The 15,625-nt window shown below is 49.2% G+C and overlaps 1 protein-coding gene across 4 annotated transcripts in view; it reads right to left on the reverse strand.

The window, feature by feature from the left end:
* USP47 (ubiquitin specific peptidase 47) overlaps window positions 1–15,625 on the reverse strand; it is a 1,494,847-nt gene that overhangs the window by 161,166 nt on the left and 1,318,056 nt on the right. For all 4 annotated transcript variants that reach the window (XM_086955947.1, XM_086955945.1, XM_086955948.1 and 1 more), the window contains one exon: window positions 10,853–10,971. In XM_086955947.1, the coding sequence (XP_086812073.1) occupies window positions 10,853–10,971 (119 nt within the window). The remainder of the gene's footprint in view (window positions 1–10,852; window positions 10,972–15,625) is intronic.

The following is a 15,625-nucleotide window of genomic DNA, read 5'->3' on the forward strand; positions in this document are numbered from 1 at the left end:
TTCGGGAGTCAAGTCAAATGGCCTCAACTGCCGCCGCTCAATCTCCAAGCTTGTAGGTGGAGACTGGACAGGTTCGGGTGCAGGACCGTCCCCTGCTGCTGCGACAGAAGGTCCTCCCGAAGAGGCAGACGAATCGGGGGATCGACTGACATGCTGAGTAGCTCGGGATACCAGTATCTTCGTGCCCAGTCCGGAGCCACAAGGATAACCTGGGCCCGGTCGCGCCTGATCTTCTTCAGCACTCTGGGCAGAAGTGGTATAGGCGGAAAGGCGTACAACAGACCGCAGCTCCACTCGCGACGAAAAGCGTCTCCGAGCGAGTGCCGCCTTGGAAATTCCAACGCGCAGAACTGATGACATTGCGCGTTCTCTTCTGTGGCGAATAGATCTAACCAAGGCTCTCCCCACTGCTGAAAGAGACCTTGCGCCACGTCCGAGTTCAGACGCCATTCGTGATCCATCATGCACCGACGGCTGAGTTCGTCCGCCCTGGCATTCAGAGAGCCTGCCAGGTGTTGAACCACCAGGGTCACGCCCTGGTGTTCCAGCCATTGCCATAGGCGCAGAGCCTCCTGGCAAAGGGTCCACGACCCCACTCCGCCCTGTTTGTTGCAGTACCACATGGCGGTGGTGTTGTCGGTGAACACTTGCACTATGCTCCCCCTGACAGAGGGGAGGAATGCCTTCAGTGCAACACAAATCGCCCTCAGCTCCAGAAGGTTGATATGGAGCCGGGACTCCGCCGGAGACCAGAGGCCTCTGATCTCCGCCTCTCCCATGTGGCCTCCCCAGCCCTGGAGGGACGCGTCAGTCACAACTACGTGCTCCGGCTGGGGTAGGGAGAGGGGTCTGCCACTGACCCAGTCGCGGTCCGTGAGCCACCACTGCAGTTGTCTCGCAGTGCCCTCTGAGATCAGGACATGATCGGATAGGTTGCCCTGATGCTGGGCCCACTGAAACTTCAGGTCCCACTGCAGAGCCCGCATCCGCCACCTGGCGTGACGCACCAGAAGGATGCAGGAGGCCATCAGTCCCAGAAGCCGCAGCGTCAACCTGACCGAGACCCGGGATAACGGCTGGAAGATTGGAATCAGAGCCTGAATATCCCGAACCCGCTGTTCGGGTGGGTAAACCCGAAACTGCGCCGAGTCGAGAACCGCTCCGATGAAGAGGAGCTTTTGAGAGGGACACAGGTGTGACTTCGGCACATTGATGGAGAACCCCAGCGAGTGCAGGAGGTCGACCGTAGTCTGGAGGTGGCTGACGACTGTCTGGGGCGAGCCCGCCTTCAACAACCAGTCGTCGAGGTAGGGGAAGACTGATACCCCCTGCCTGCGCAGATGGGCTGCGACCACCGCCATCACCTTCGTGAACACCCGTGGGGCGCTGGTAAGGCCGAAGGGGAGCACGGTAAACTGAAAGTGCTCTTGGCCTACCGTGAACCGCAGGTAACGCCGGTGGGCCGGCAGGACGGGGATGTGGAAATAGGCGTCCTGCAAGTCCAATGCTACCATCCAGTCTCCTGGGTCCAGGGCAGCCAGGACCTGAGCCAAAGTGAGCATCTTGAACTTCTCCGTCCGGAGGAAGCCGTTGACGTTCCGCAGATCCAAGATAGGGCGTAGGCCCCCTTTGCCCTTCTTGGGTACCAGAAAGTAGTGGGAGTAACAACCACGTCCTACTTCTGGCCCAGGAACGCGCTCGATGGCCCTCTTGGCCAAGAGGGCCGAAACCTCCTCTTGCAGAAGTTGCAAGTGATCCCCCGACACACGGTGGTATTGAGGTGGCATGGATGGAGGGGATGACTCGAAGGGGAGGGAGAAGCCCCTTCGGACAATTTGCAGCACCCACCTGTCCGAAGTGACTGTATGCCAGTGGGAGAGGTGATGGCGAACCCTGCCTCCCACAGGCGTCACATGGGCCTGAAAACTCGGACTAGGAAGGTTTCGAGGCAGGGGCTGCTGAGGGAGGTGTGGACTGGCCTCGCCGCTGGCCCCGACCACCGCCACGGCGGTTTCCACGTCCGCCACCGCGTTGCTGAACATTCTGCGGCACGTGGCTGACGGTACGTGGTGGGGCGCCCCTTCCGTGGCCACGAAAGGAGCGAAAGGCACCGATTGCTGGCGTGGGGCCGTAAGGCCCAAGGACTTGGCCGTGGCCCTGGAGTCCTTGAAACGTTCCAGCGCATGGTCTGCCTTGTCGCCGAAGAGGCGACGGCCATCAAACGGCATGTCCAGGAGGGTGGCCTGGACATCGGCCGAGAAGTTGGCGGACCTCAACCAGGCGTGGCGTCGAACCGCCACCGTCGTTGCCATTGCCCTGCCCAGTGAGTCCGTAGTATCCAGCCCACACCGGATAGAAAAGCGTGCTGCATCTCGGCCGTCCGCCAGGGCTTGGCTGAGTTTAGCCTGGACCTCCTCCGGGCATCTAGGCAGCACCTCCGCAACCGTGTCCCACAGGGTGTGGGTGTAGCGGCCCAAGAGACAGGCGGTGTTCACAGACCGCAGCCCTAGGCTCACAGACGAGAAAACCTTCTTCCCGAACTGTTCATATCTCTTGGATTCCCTGTCGGGCGGGGCCGACGGGAATGCGGTTTGGGAGTTTGAGGCCTGGATGACCAGACTCTCGGGGGTGGGATGGGTGGACAAAAAGCATGGGTCGCCCGGTGCCGGGCGGTAGCGTCTGGCCACGTTCCTGTCCACAGGGGGGCCTGTGGCGGGCTTGGACCAAGTGCCGATCAAGGCCTCATTGAACGGCAGGAGGGGCTCCGCGGAGCCGGACTGCTGTTTGAGGACCTCAGTGAGGAGATTAGTCCTCACGGCCGCGACGGGGAGCTGAAGGTTTAGGGCCTTAGCTGCCTTCGTCAACACTACGCTGTAAGCAGAACCCGCCTCCGAAGCCACAGTCGGGGGCGACGTAAATCCAGTGTCTGGCGAGGTGTCAATACCACTGGCCTCCCCAAGCTCATATGTCCAGTCCTGATGTGACTGGCAATCACGTGCCAGAGGGTCCTCGGACCCCTCCCATTGCTCCTCGTCACCTGGCTCCTGGAGACCAGGATTAACAGCCAGGGCCTCCTCGTGGAGATAGAAGTCTCCAAAGGCCGACGGAATCGGCGCCCAGCGGCGCCCTTCCGACTCCTGAGTAGGACCGTAGGAAACATTGGGGGCGGCAACCACATCGGCTGCCGGGGACGACACCTGAAGGGACGGCGCCGGCGAGGTCGTAAGGTCGACCGGCGAGGTCGCGGATCCGGAGCCGGATCCAGCGAGGTCGTGCGGCGCCGGGACCGAAGTCGCCAGCGGCGCCGGGGCCGAAGCACCCGACGTCGTCGGGGCCGAAGCGCCCGACCCGGAAGGACCTCCAGACGGAGCCGATCGGCCCGAAGGCGCCACGGGAACCGACTGGGGAGGGAGGGCCCTCATGGCCATGAGGTACCTCTCGACCTCCTCCTGCGACGCGCCGTGCCCAGGGACCCGAAGGTGTGGGGCAGGCGGCGACGCTTGCGACTCCCGCGGAGCCGCGTGGGCGGTGTCGCCCGAGTCCCCGGCCGCATCGTGCGAGCGTCGGGGCGGGTCGGAGGATCGATGGTGTCGCTCCGACCTCTCATGCCTCTTACCTGAGGACTTGGAACCAGACGATCGGTGTCCACTCCCGGAACGTCGATGACTCCGACCTCGCGACCTGTCCCTCGACCTCCCGTGGGACCGGGACCGGGACCTGGAGCGGCGCAGGGCCGACTGCCTCAGCTCGAGACGCTTGCGGGACCGCTCCCGCCTAGCCTTCGACGTCAGGGCCCGGCAGTCGGAGCAGGATCGATCGTCGTGGTCGAGGCCTAAGCACTTCAGGCACCGGCGATGGGGGTCCGTGACCGACATGAGTCGGCCGCACTTCGAACAAGGCTTGAACCCGGGCATCCCTGGCACCGATAGTCGAGAAGTCGACTAAATAGAAGATCAAAAAGATCAAAAAGTTTTCAGTCAAAAAGTGACTGGGGGTAGAGCTTCTTCCGGATCTGCGCTAGCTGGCGCGGAAAAAGCAAGAACTGACGTCAGCGCGCATGGGCGCCGTCTAAGTACTCCGACGACGTCATCCCGGCGCTCACGACGCCGACGACGGACGCGGAGCCGCAGACGACGCCTACCAGCGCGCAGGGGTATTGCTACGCAAAAGTTTCCGGATCCAGTCTGACGCCTGGGGATATTCTAAGGTAAGGAATCTATCACTAACGTGTCTCTTTCAGATTCAGCTGGTCATACAAGACTGCATCTCGCTAGATAAGGGACTAGATATACCATGGGTACGCTACATCAAGTCTCAGATGGAATGTCTTGGCTGTCCTGACCCATTTTCGAGCCCTAGAGCTCTGGGTAAATCAGCCATTAGAGACCTGAAGCAGCAGTTCTGATTAGATCAATGTTGATTAGGGAGGAAAGGGAATTAGTAAAACCTACAGTGAAAAGTTTTGTCACGCTGAGCTTAGGTAGACAGTTGCAACCGTATTTCTCTTATATAATAATCCTTATCATTTATTTGTTTTGATTAGATTCAAGCACAATATGGTTCCCTGGCTACTAGCTTTCCTGAAAGGGTTTTTTAAATAAGGGTCGTTAAGTCCCTGTCCTTGTGACAACTTCTCTGAACAGAACATCCTCAACATGATATTTTTCTGTGATTTTTATGTTCAGTTACGTAGGAAATTTATTATCCCCCTCCTAAAAGGCCAAAATTTTGAACAAGTTTGGCCAGCGCTGACATGTTTACAAATGTTGGGGTTGCAAGTTATATAATAGGCGCAATCAGGTGTAGGAATAGGCTCATGGTACTGTAAAGTGGACGTTTTTTTTTAAACAAAGTTATTTATTTACTAGTATGTGTTTTTTAATATAATGCTATGTAAATAGTAAATCCCTGATCAGCCTAGATTTATGTATGTATGTATGTATGTATTTGAGCTTATATAGCGCACAGCTACCCACAAAGGGTTTCCCGGCGCTTGCTTAGGGAACCCGTCCTGGTATTCCCCTGTGAGATAACCCCGGCAGGGTATCCACAAGGTGAAAGCCAGGCATCCCGCCGCGAGGGGCCGTTGTGGAGATTAAGCAAGCTATTGCCCAGAGTCGCAGAGTGTGAACCCGTGAGTTGAGAAGGCACCGGAGCGAGAATTATCGAGTCCGTGGAATTTTTGAGCCCAAGACCCGCCGAGGCGGGGAATTGAACCCTGGTCCAGGGCCGATCTCAGCTTCCGGGTCTGCCGCCTCTAACCCCTGAGGACATATTATGTTGGGTAGAAGTGCTTAACATATGATGGTTTATTAAATATCTTGTTAAGGTGTGAGAATCGGACTACATTAAATTATGTATCAATGCACTGTTTTGAATTATAATGCTCTTTGTCATGCACTTTGATGGTTTTAATCTAACCGAATAAAGTTAAATTTTGACTTTGACTCAGCCTGTCATACTAATGCTTATCAGCAGGGAAATTACTAATACTCCTTTTATTTTTTGGTTTGAAGTGATGATCTGAAAGACCAATAGCAGTTCATTTCATGTTTCTTCAAATATGGTAAATTTAAGGTCTTAGACAAGAGAACCCCTCCCTTAAAAGAAGGGTATTGAGTATGCTCTTTTGCAGGGCAATACAAACTAGATTCTATTCTATAGGTTTTTCTTTTTTTTTCTTCTTTTTTTTAACAAAACGATAATTGTACCTGATATGCTAGGGGTGCCTGCCCTGTAGTTGGAAAATGTTTTTCTGTCAGGCACAATTATATTTTGTAAGACAGGGAAAAAGAAGGACTGACATGACATCTGGTGGCCCTTGCTAAACAGGACAAGCCTACAGATGATAGTTCAGACAAATGAGCCAGCTGTGGTTCCTCCTTTAAAATACAGCACTACCCAAACATCTAAATAAGGCAGCGAAACCCCCCTGGTGGGTGTCTCAATAACCCTTAGCATTGTGGTCCAGGTAGTCCGTTCCCAGTCCTGTGATTGATGTCCTTCGGTGGATGATGCTTGCCGTTTGTTCCGCTTTTTCTGCATGGTGTTTCATGATCCCCGTGCAAAATTACTTTTGAAGTTTGCTGGGGCCCAAACCAGGGTCTGGTCCCTGGCGGTGCCGCTGCCCTGATTTGCTTGCGCAAGTCCACAACAATGGTCCGTTTTCGGGCAGTGATGGCGTTAGTTTGCTGTGGGTGCGTAGCTCACGGCAGGACCAAGCCGTAAAACATCAGAAAGTGCCCTCTCTCAAAAAGGAAAATGAGCCGCACACTTCGCGAAACAACAGGTAGATTTACTTGCATTTTGAAAAAAACGCTGGCATGGTTTAAGTCCCTGATGCATTTCGGTCTTCCTCAACCTTTATCAAAGGGGAGCCAGAAGCACAATATGGTTCCCTGGCTAATCAAAAAATCGGTAACCCAGGTAGCAGGGCGCTCTGCAGAGTAAAGGGAAAGTTACAATACGCCAGTATATTTCTGGTGCTTCCCTGGCTACTAGCTTTCCCGAAAGGGTTTTTCAAAGTAGGGTCGTTAAGTCCCTGTCCTTGTGACAACTTCTCTGAAAAGAACATCCTCCACATGATATTTTTCTGTGATTTTTATGTTCCGTTACGTAGGAAATGTATTATCCCGCTCCTAAAAGGCCAAAATTTTGAACAAGTTAGGCCAGCGCTGACATGTTTACAAATGTTGGGGTTGCAAGTTATATAATAGGCGCAATCAGGTTTAGGAATAGGCTCATGGTACTGTAAAGTGGACTGTGTTTTTAAACAAAGTTCTTTATTTACTATTATGTGTTTTTTAAGATAATTCTATGTAAATAGTAAATCCCTGATCAGCCTAGATTTATATTTTATATATTTACTTAATCCCTGAGGACATATTATGTTGGGTAGAAGTGCTTGACATATGATGGCTTATTAAATATCTTGTTGAGGTGTGAGAATCGGACTAAATTAAATTATGTATCAATGAACTGTTTTGAATTATAATGCTCTTTGTCATGCACTTTGATGGTTTTAATCTAACCGAATAAAGTTACATTTTGACTTTGACTCAGCCTGTCATGCTAATGCTTATCAGCAGGGAAAATACTAATAATCCTTTTATTTTTGGTTTGAAGTGATGATCTAAACTCAAGGGGAGACCAATAGCTGTTTATTTCATATTTCTTCAAATATGGTAAATTTAAGGTCTTAGACAAGAGAACCCCTCCCTTAAAAGAAGGGTATTAAGTATGCTCTTTGCAGGGCAATACAAACTAGATTCTATTCTATAGGTTTTTCATTTTTTTTTAACAAAACGATAATTGTACCCGATATGCTAGGGGTGCCTACCCTGTAGTTGGAAAATGTTTTTCTGTCAGGCACAATTATATTTTGTAAGACAGGGAAAAAGAAGGACTGACATAACATCTGGTGGCCGTTGTTAAACAGGAAAAGCCTACAGATGATAGTTCAGACGACAAGAAGCCAGCTGGGGTTCCTTCTTTAAAATACAGCACTTCCCAAACATCTAAATAAGGCAGCGAAACCAAAGGCATGGACAGGACGATGGGTCATGTGCCTATTTTTGGTAAATGCCCTTTTACCGCCAATCCCTAAATAAGGACCTTACATTATGCACTTTATAAATCACTATATATATATATATATATATATATATATATATATATATATATATATATATATATATATATATATATATATATATATATATATATATATATATATATATATATATATATATATATATATATAGTTAGGATTTTTTCTCTATGGAACTTTTGAAAATTCTATGCCTAATAACTTTGGCGTTTGTGGACGGAATTGGCTGAAATTTTCAGGAATATGGCACATTTTGTTTCTGAGCAGCTCCTGGAAATTTGGGGGGGGTTCGTCAAGGGGGGGCCGAGAAAAAAGGGGGGTCCCAAAACGCGTTTTTCCCATGTTAATTTCCATAGGGCGGTTGGCCTCACTTTTAGCCCGAACGGCTGAATGGATTTCCACGAAACTTGGCAAAATTGTAGGGACTGTTAGCCCGATGTGCCTTTGCTAGGTCTCAATATATGTGCTTCAGTGGATTTTGAGAAATTAACGTTTAAAACAAGATATATATCTGTAACAGCGCTCCGGGTAGCGCTCCGGTTCGCGAACTTTTCGCGTATCGGAACTTTGCGAAGCGAAGCTGATTGGCTCTCCGGTGTCTGTCAACATTCTAAACAGTCCGGAGCGGCCGCCATCTTGTCTCTCGGTAGGATCGAGAGACAAGAGGAGGCCAAAACAAAGGGGGAAATGAAGGAAAGGGGGCAAGGTAGACCCCCTTCTGACCCCCTAGGATTGATGAGGGGGATATTATAAAGCCACGCGGGGCCCCAAAAAAAAAAAAAAAAAAAAATTCAGATTTTTTCGCCGTAGAGACGCGTCTTGGTACGCGAACCGGGCAGCTAACCGGGCAGCTAACCGGGAAGCTAACCGGGAAGCTAACCGGCAGTGTAACGGGAGTCTGAGGAGTAGCTGATTGGCTGTCAACATTGTAAACAGTCCGGAGCGGCCGCCATCTTGTCTCTCGGTAGGATCGAGAGACAAGAGGAGACCAAAACAAAGAGGGAAATGAAGGAAAGAGGGCAAGGTAGACCCCTTCTGACCCCATAGGATTGATGAGGGGGATATTATAAAGCCACGCGGGGCCCAAAAAAACCAAACAAAAAAAAAACGATTTTTTCGCCGTAGAGACGCGTCTTGGTACGCGAACCGGGCAGCTAACCGGGCAGCTAACCGGGAAGCTAACCGGCAGTGTAACAGGAGTCTGAGGAGAAGCTGATTGGCTGTTATCATTGTAAACAGTCTGGAGCGGCCGCCATCTTGTCTCTCTGTGGGATCGAGAGACAAGAGGTGGAAAAAAAAAAGGTGTAAATGAATGAAAGGGGTAAGGCAGACCCCTCCTGAACCCCTAGGATTGATGAGGGGGCTATTAAAGTTCCCTGCGGGGCAAAAGAAAAAAAAATTGCGATTTTTCGCGGTAAAGGTGCTTCCTGGTACGTTAACCGGGCAGCTAACCGGCAGCGTAACGGGAGTCCGACATATTGTGTTTTTTGAACGTTTGTGATATGTGCACGTGTGGATTTTGTCTAATTAAGGTTAAAAAAATATATATATATCTTTAAGCGTGTTCTGGCGCGCTTAAGTTTTGGGTTTGGTTTGCGCTGCAGAGACGATACGTCACGGTTATGCGATGCATCATGAGGCGTCTCACGGGCTACGTGATACGTCACTTAATAAAGAATATATTTTACAGCTATAGATATTAGCTTTTAAAAAACCAATGAAATTCACAGAAAAAACCATAGGTTATAGACCATATATAGTTAGGAATTTGCATTTACAAAACCTTGAAAATTCACTGAAAAAACCATAGGTTATAGACCATATATAGTTAGGGATTAGCATTTAAAAACCTTATTTTATTTGCACAAAACCATTGAAATTCCATATATAGTTAGTTGCACTAACTATATATCGCGGAGCCGCAATCCACTGCTAATGATGTCACATATTACATCATTCATGACATGGTCAGTGACATCACTGATGACATCACTGATGACATCTCAAATGACATCACTGATGACATCCCTGATGACATCTCAAATGACATCACTGACATCTCATTTGACATTACTGATTACATCACTGATGATATCATTTATGTGATAATACATCTTCAGACTCTAATATAACCTTAGATATACTCAGTGTAAACAGGCACTCACAGACTGTCACACATCCATGGAGTTACTCACACACCTAGTCAGTCATGGAAAGAATCAATCACATCTCCATTTCCTCAACTATACAGTTATACACACCTTACTTATTCAAACATATAGTAACAAATATTTACTCTCTTATACAATCCTTGATACAAGTTCACAATGATTCATACAGCCACTCACACATTCACTGGCTCTTATGTTCAGTTATTTATATATGTCAACTCTCACATGGAGTGTGTTTTACATATGTACTTACTTTGACATGTAGCACTGAGATATCCATTCACTCACCAATATACTCATGCACACAGTCAACTGTCCATACAGCTGTTTCTACATGCACTTTTGAACCCATACACCTAGGGAATCAACTGCTCACACATCTATGCACAGAGTTATACACCTCCCAGCCACCCACACACATACTCAGTCTCCCATACAAATACTTGGGCAACCATTCAATAACCCATATAGTTACTGATATAGCTACTGATTTAAACATGCAGCAGTTTACAGAACAACATAAATAATGATTGCCAAATTAAGACACTTTAATCACTAACCCATACACTCAGTGAGACACATTTAATCATTCTCTCATACAGTCAGTCATGCACCTACTAAATCCTTCATCCAGACACTTATACATCCACTCATTCTTCAATATGTAAGACATATTTTAACTTTACAGAAACATACAGTCACTGGGTGTTGTCATCAGTGATGTCATCAGTGATGTCATCAGTGATGTCATTTGAGATGTCATCAGTGATGTCACTGACCATGTCATGAATGATGTAATATGTGACATCATTAGCAGTGGATTGCGGGTCCGCGATATATAGTTAGTGCAACTAACTATATATGGAATTTCAATGGTTTTGTGCAAATAAAATAAGGTTTTTTAAATGCTAATCCCTAACTATATATGGTCTATAACCTATGGTTTTTTCAGTGAATATATATATATATATATGAAGATTTATTTAGGCACTGAAATCCGACTGCATACAGTTTCAATATGGAACAATTATTCTTTTTATTTATTTTAAATGGAGTATAACATGCTCCCTACCTTCAAGGACCTCTAGGAAGACTTCTAGGTTGCCAGAAAGGCTAATTTCATCTTCATATACATGATAGTCCAAAAATATAGTTCCAGGATTCTTCCAGGTTTTCTTGCGAAGGCGAAACCTACAGGTTTTTAAATGCAATTTAATTCCATTAGTATGATCTGTGATAACAAATATTTCAAAAGCAGTATATAAATCCGATAACACACAATCAGGAAAATGATCAAAACCTAGTTTAAGAGTCCACTTTTTTGTCAATTATCAAGAGACACATTTGGTGTTCATTTAGCAGGAGCATTAAAATGTGATTCGAGAAACTGTTGAGTCACGTTAATACAAAACTATCACAAAAGCATCTCAGATTAAAACATCTTTTTAAGAAGAGGCTAGTAAAAAAAAAAAAGTTTTTAGTGGTGTTTAATGTAGATAGCAGTAATGAAAGTAGTATGTGGCAGTGCCTTTACTCAAACCATTCACATAACCACTGCAGCACAGTAATAATAAATATAACTGCACAAAGGCGTACATTACATGGTTTGGGATAAAACTGCAAGGGAAAGAACAAGTTACTTACCTTCAGTAACGATATATCTGTAAGAGAAATAGATTCGTTATAGATTCTATACCTTAGAACTACCCCCAGGTGTCAGACTAGATCTGGAGAATTTTTCTGTAGCAGTACCCCTGCATGTCGGTAGGTAGTGTCGGTCGTCTCCACATGCGTTGTCAGCGTTGGGGTCGCAGCGGTGTCGACTTAGATGCCGTCTGTGCACGCTGATGTCTGTTCTGACATGACTTTCCACGCCAGAAGCGCAAAGGCATGCAAGACACTGACCACTGGTGCAAAAAACGAGGGCCCTGAAAGGGAGTCCCCTACTCTAGAAGTTAGTTCACAGAACGGGGAGAATGGGTGGGGGGTAAGGAATCTATAACTAATATATGTCTCTTACATATTTATCGTTACCGAAGGTAAGTAATATGTTCATCTGAAAGATGCCCACATGGCTGCGTGGCAAATGTCAATGAGCGGGACTTCATGTCCCAAAGCAGTAGTGGCAGCCGTCGCCCTGGTAGAATGGGTGCACAGTCCTATTGGAGGTTCCTTTTCACCAAAGAATAGCAGATTTTGTTGCAAACGACTACCCATTGAGAGATGGCACGTTTGTGCACAGCCAGACTTTTCTTAGCGACCACATAACCCACGAAGAGTTGATAGTCCACCCGGAAATCTTTAGTGCGGTCAAGGTAGAAGGACAGCACATGTTTTAAGTCCAGACGGTGGAGTCTCTCCTCCTCTTTGGAAGGGTGTGGAGGCGGAAAGACAGTGGGCAATGTGATGGTCTGACCTATGTAGAAAGAGGTAACCACTTCGGGCAGAAAAAGAGGGCCTAGTGCGAAGGACCACCTTGTCCGGAAGAAGTGCAAGGAGGCTTAGAGGAAAGAGCCTGAAGCTCATTCACCCTGAGAGCAGATGTGATAGCAAGCAGGAAAGCAGTCTTCAAGGTAAGAAGAGGACATTATGTAGTGGCTGGGAGGGAGCACAAATAAGGTAAGTAAGAACAAGATTCAAGTCCCACGGAGGCATTGCTAAAGGAGGAGGAAAGAGATGCCCTTTAGAAATCTATTTACAATTTGAGACTTGAAAAGAGAAGGATGATCAGGAAGGCACAGAAACATTGAGATGGCCGAAAGGTAGCCTTTAGGAGTGCCCAGAGCACAGCCCTGCTGGGCCAAAAATAGAATGAAGAGGAGAACCTCTGAAAGAGGGGCAGAGAGGAGATACACAGCCTTTGATGTGCACCATACCCCAAATTTGTCCCATCTACAGGCGAATACCATTTTAGTGGCGGGACGCCTGGCTGCAACAATGACATTAAATGACTTTGTGAGGAAGGTCGAAATCTGTCAACTGTTGCCGCTCAATCTCCACTCAAAGAGGTAGAGGCTGGACAAGGTTGGGTGGAGGACTGTCCCCTGCTGCTGTGGCAGAATATCCTCCCGGAGAGGCAGCCTGATTGGATAATCGATGGCCATGCTCAAGAGCTCGGAACCAGACTCATCATTCCCAGTCCGGAGCCACAAGAAAGACTTGGGCCCGGTTGCACTTGATCTTCTCTACTCTGGGCAGAAGTGGTACAGGCAGAATTCCACTTGCGACGAAAAGTGTTGCCAAGAGTGCTGCCTTGGAAACTGCAATACGCAGAATTGCTGCCCTTACGTGTTCTCTTCGGTCGCGAACAGATCTAATCAAGGCTCTCCCCACTGCCGAAAGAGACCTTGCCCCACCTCAGAGTGAAGACGCCATTCATGATTTATCATGCACTGATGGCTGAGGTCATCCGCCTTGGCATTCAGGGAACCTGCCAGGTGTTGAACCACCAGAGATATGCCCTGATGTTCCAGCCATGTCCAAAGGCAAAAAGCCTCTTGACATGGCGCCCACGACGCCACCCAGACCTGTTTGTTGTAGTACCACAGGGCAGTGGTGTTGCCTGTGAACACCAGCACTACTCTTCCTTTGACAGAAGAAAGGAATGCCTTCAGTGCAAGACGGATCGCCCGGAGCTCCAAAAGGTTGATATGGAGCCTTGACTACGCCGGAGACCAGAGACCTCTTATCTCCGCCTCTCCCAGTTGACTGCCCCATCCCAGGAGTGACGCATCCGTCGCCACTGTGAATTCTAGTAGCGGAAGGGAGAGGGATCTGCCGCTGGGCCAATCCTGGTTTGTGAGCCACCATTGCAATTGACGTGCAGTCCCTTCCGAGATCTGGACTTCAGAAAGATTCCCCTGATGCTGCATCCGCTGGAACTTCAGGTCCCGCTGCAGAGCCCGCATTTGCCACCTGGCAATGATCCACCAGCAGGATGCAGGAAGCCACGAGGCCCAGCAGCCTCAGGGTCATCGTCACCGAAATCGGGGATAGAGGCTGAAACATCAGTATCATAACCCGAATATCCCAGATTTGCTGCACGAGAGGATAAGACTGACACTTCGCTGTATCCAGAACTGCTCCGATGAAAAGGAGCTTCTGATAGCGAGTCAGGTGTGACTTTGGCACATTGATAGTGACCCCAGCGAGTGCAGGAGGTCCACCATAGTCTGGAAGTGAGAGACGACTGCTTGGAGAGAGCCCACCTTCAACAACCAGTCATCGAGATAGGGGAAGACTGGAACCCCTGATCTGTGCAGATGAGCTATAACCACCACCATAACGTTCGCGAACACCAGAGGGGAGCTGGTAAGGCCAAAGGGGAGCACGGTAAACAGAAAATGTTCGTAGCCCACCGTGAACCGTAGGTAACGCCTTTGGGCAGGCAGGGCGGGGAAATGGAAGATGAAGTCCTGCAAGTCCAATGCTACAATTCAGTCTTGGGTTTGAGGTTAGACAGGACCTGAGCCAAAGTGAGCATCTTGAACTTCTCCTTCAGGAGGAAGCAGTTGAGGGCCCTGAGGTAGGACGTAGGCCTTTGTCCTTCTTGGGTACCAGAAAGTAGTGGGAGTAGCAACCACGACTGACTTTGGGCACAGGAACCCTTCCGATAGCTCCCTTGGCCAAGAGAGCTGCAACTTCCTGGTGGAGATGGGCCAACTGATCCTCCGACATGCGATGGAGGGATGGTGGCAGGTAGGGAGGGGTAGTCTTGAAGAGGAGAGAATAGCTCCTTCGGACTATCTGCAAAACCCACCTGTCTGACGTGATTTTTTGCCAGTGGGGAGGTGATGGCGGATCCTGCAGCCCACTGGCAACTGGTGGCCGTGGAAGTTCGAACTAGGAGGGTTTGGAGGCTGCTGCATGGGGGTTATGGGTGGACTGGCCCGCCCGCTAGACCCCAGACCCTAGTCGCTGGGTCCCATGTCTGAAGCTACACAGAGGCTGGGTAGCTTACGCAACACAGTGGCAAGATTGGGTGAAATGTGGTGGCGAAAGGCAGACTGCATAGGGTAAAGGTTGCTGCGAGGACCAAGGATCTGGCCTTAGCCCTAGAATCCATGAAGCGCTTGAGCTCAGGGTCCGCCTTGTCGCCAAACAGGCATCAGCCATCAAAGGGCATATCAAAAAGGGTGAATTGGACATTCCAAGAGAAACCAGGCGTCTTCATCAGGCGTAGCGCCTCAAGGCTACTGACATGGAAACATTCTGCCTAGACTGTCCGAGGTATCCTGCCCACACCGAATGGAGAACTTAGCTGCCTCTCGATCCTCTGCCACTGCGCAGGTGAGAAGGGACAAGGCTCTTTCTGGCACTGTGGCAGCACTAGCGCAACCGTATCTCCCACGCCGTTTGGGAATAATGGCCCAAGAGGCATGCAGTGTTCACCAAAAGCAGTGCTAAGCTGGCAGAAGAAAACATCTTCTCAAAGTGGTCCAGCTTCTTGGATTCCCTATCTTGGGGATGTGGGGGCCAAGGGGGGGCAGTAGGGAATACACCCTTAGAAGAAGAAACTTGAAGCACCAGGCTCTCGGGGTAGGGTGTTGGGAGAGGAAAAGTGGGTCGCCTGGGCCCGGGCTTCGGGCAATCATCTTGTCCACAGGAGCCCCTGTGCTGTGCTTGGACCAAGTGCCCAGAAAGAGGTCTGTGAGGGCTTCATTAAAAGTCAGCAGGGGGTCCGAAGAGGCCACTGCCAGCTGAATTACCGCTGCATAAGAAACTCTCCTCCATAGCCACAGTTGGGGGGAGGACATGCCAAGTCTGGGGAGGTATCCAAACCGCTGGCATCACCCAGTTAATTTTGCCAGTCCGGCTCCTCAAGCTTTTCTGCTAAAGGGTCTCC

This window comes from Lissotriton vulgaris, chromosome 2_1, assembly GCF_964263255.1.
Source record: "Lissotriton vulgaris chromosome 2_1, aLisVul1.2, whole genome shotgun sequence".
Taxonomy (NCBI): domain Eukaryota; kingdom Metazoa; phylum Chordata; class Amphibia; order Caudata; family Salamandridae; genus Lissotriton; species Lissotriton vulgaris.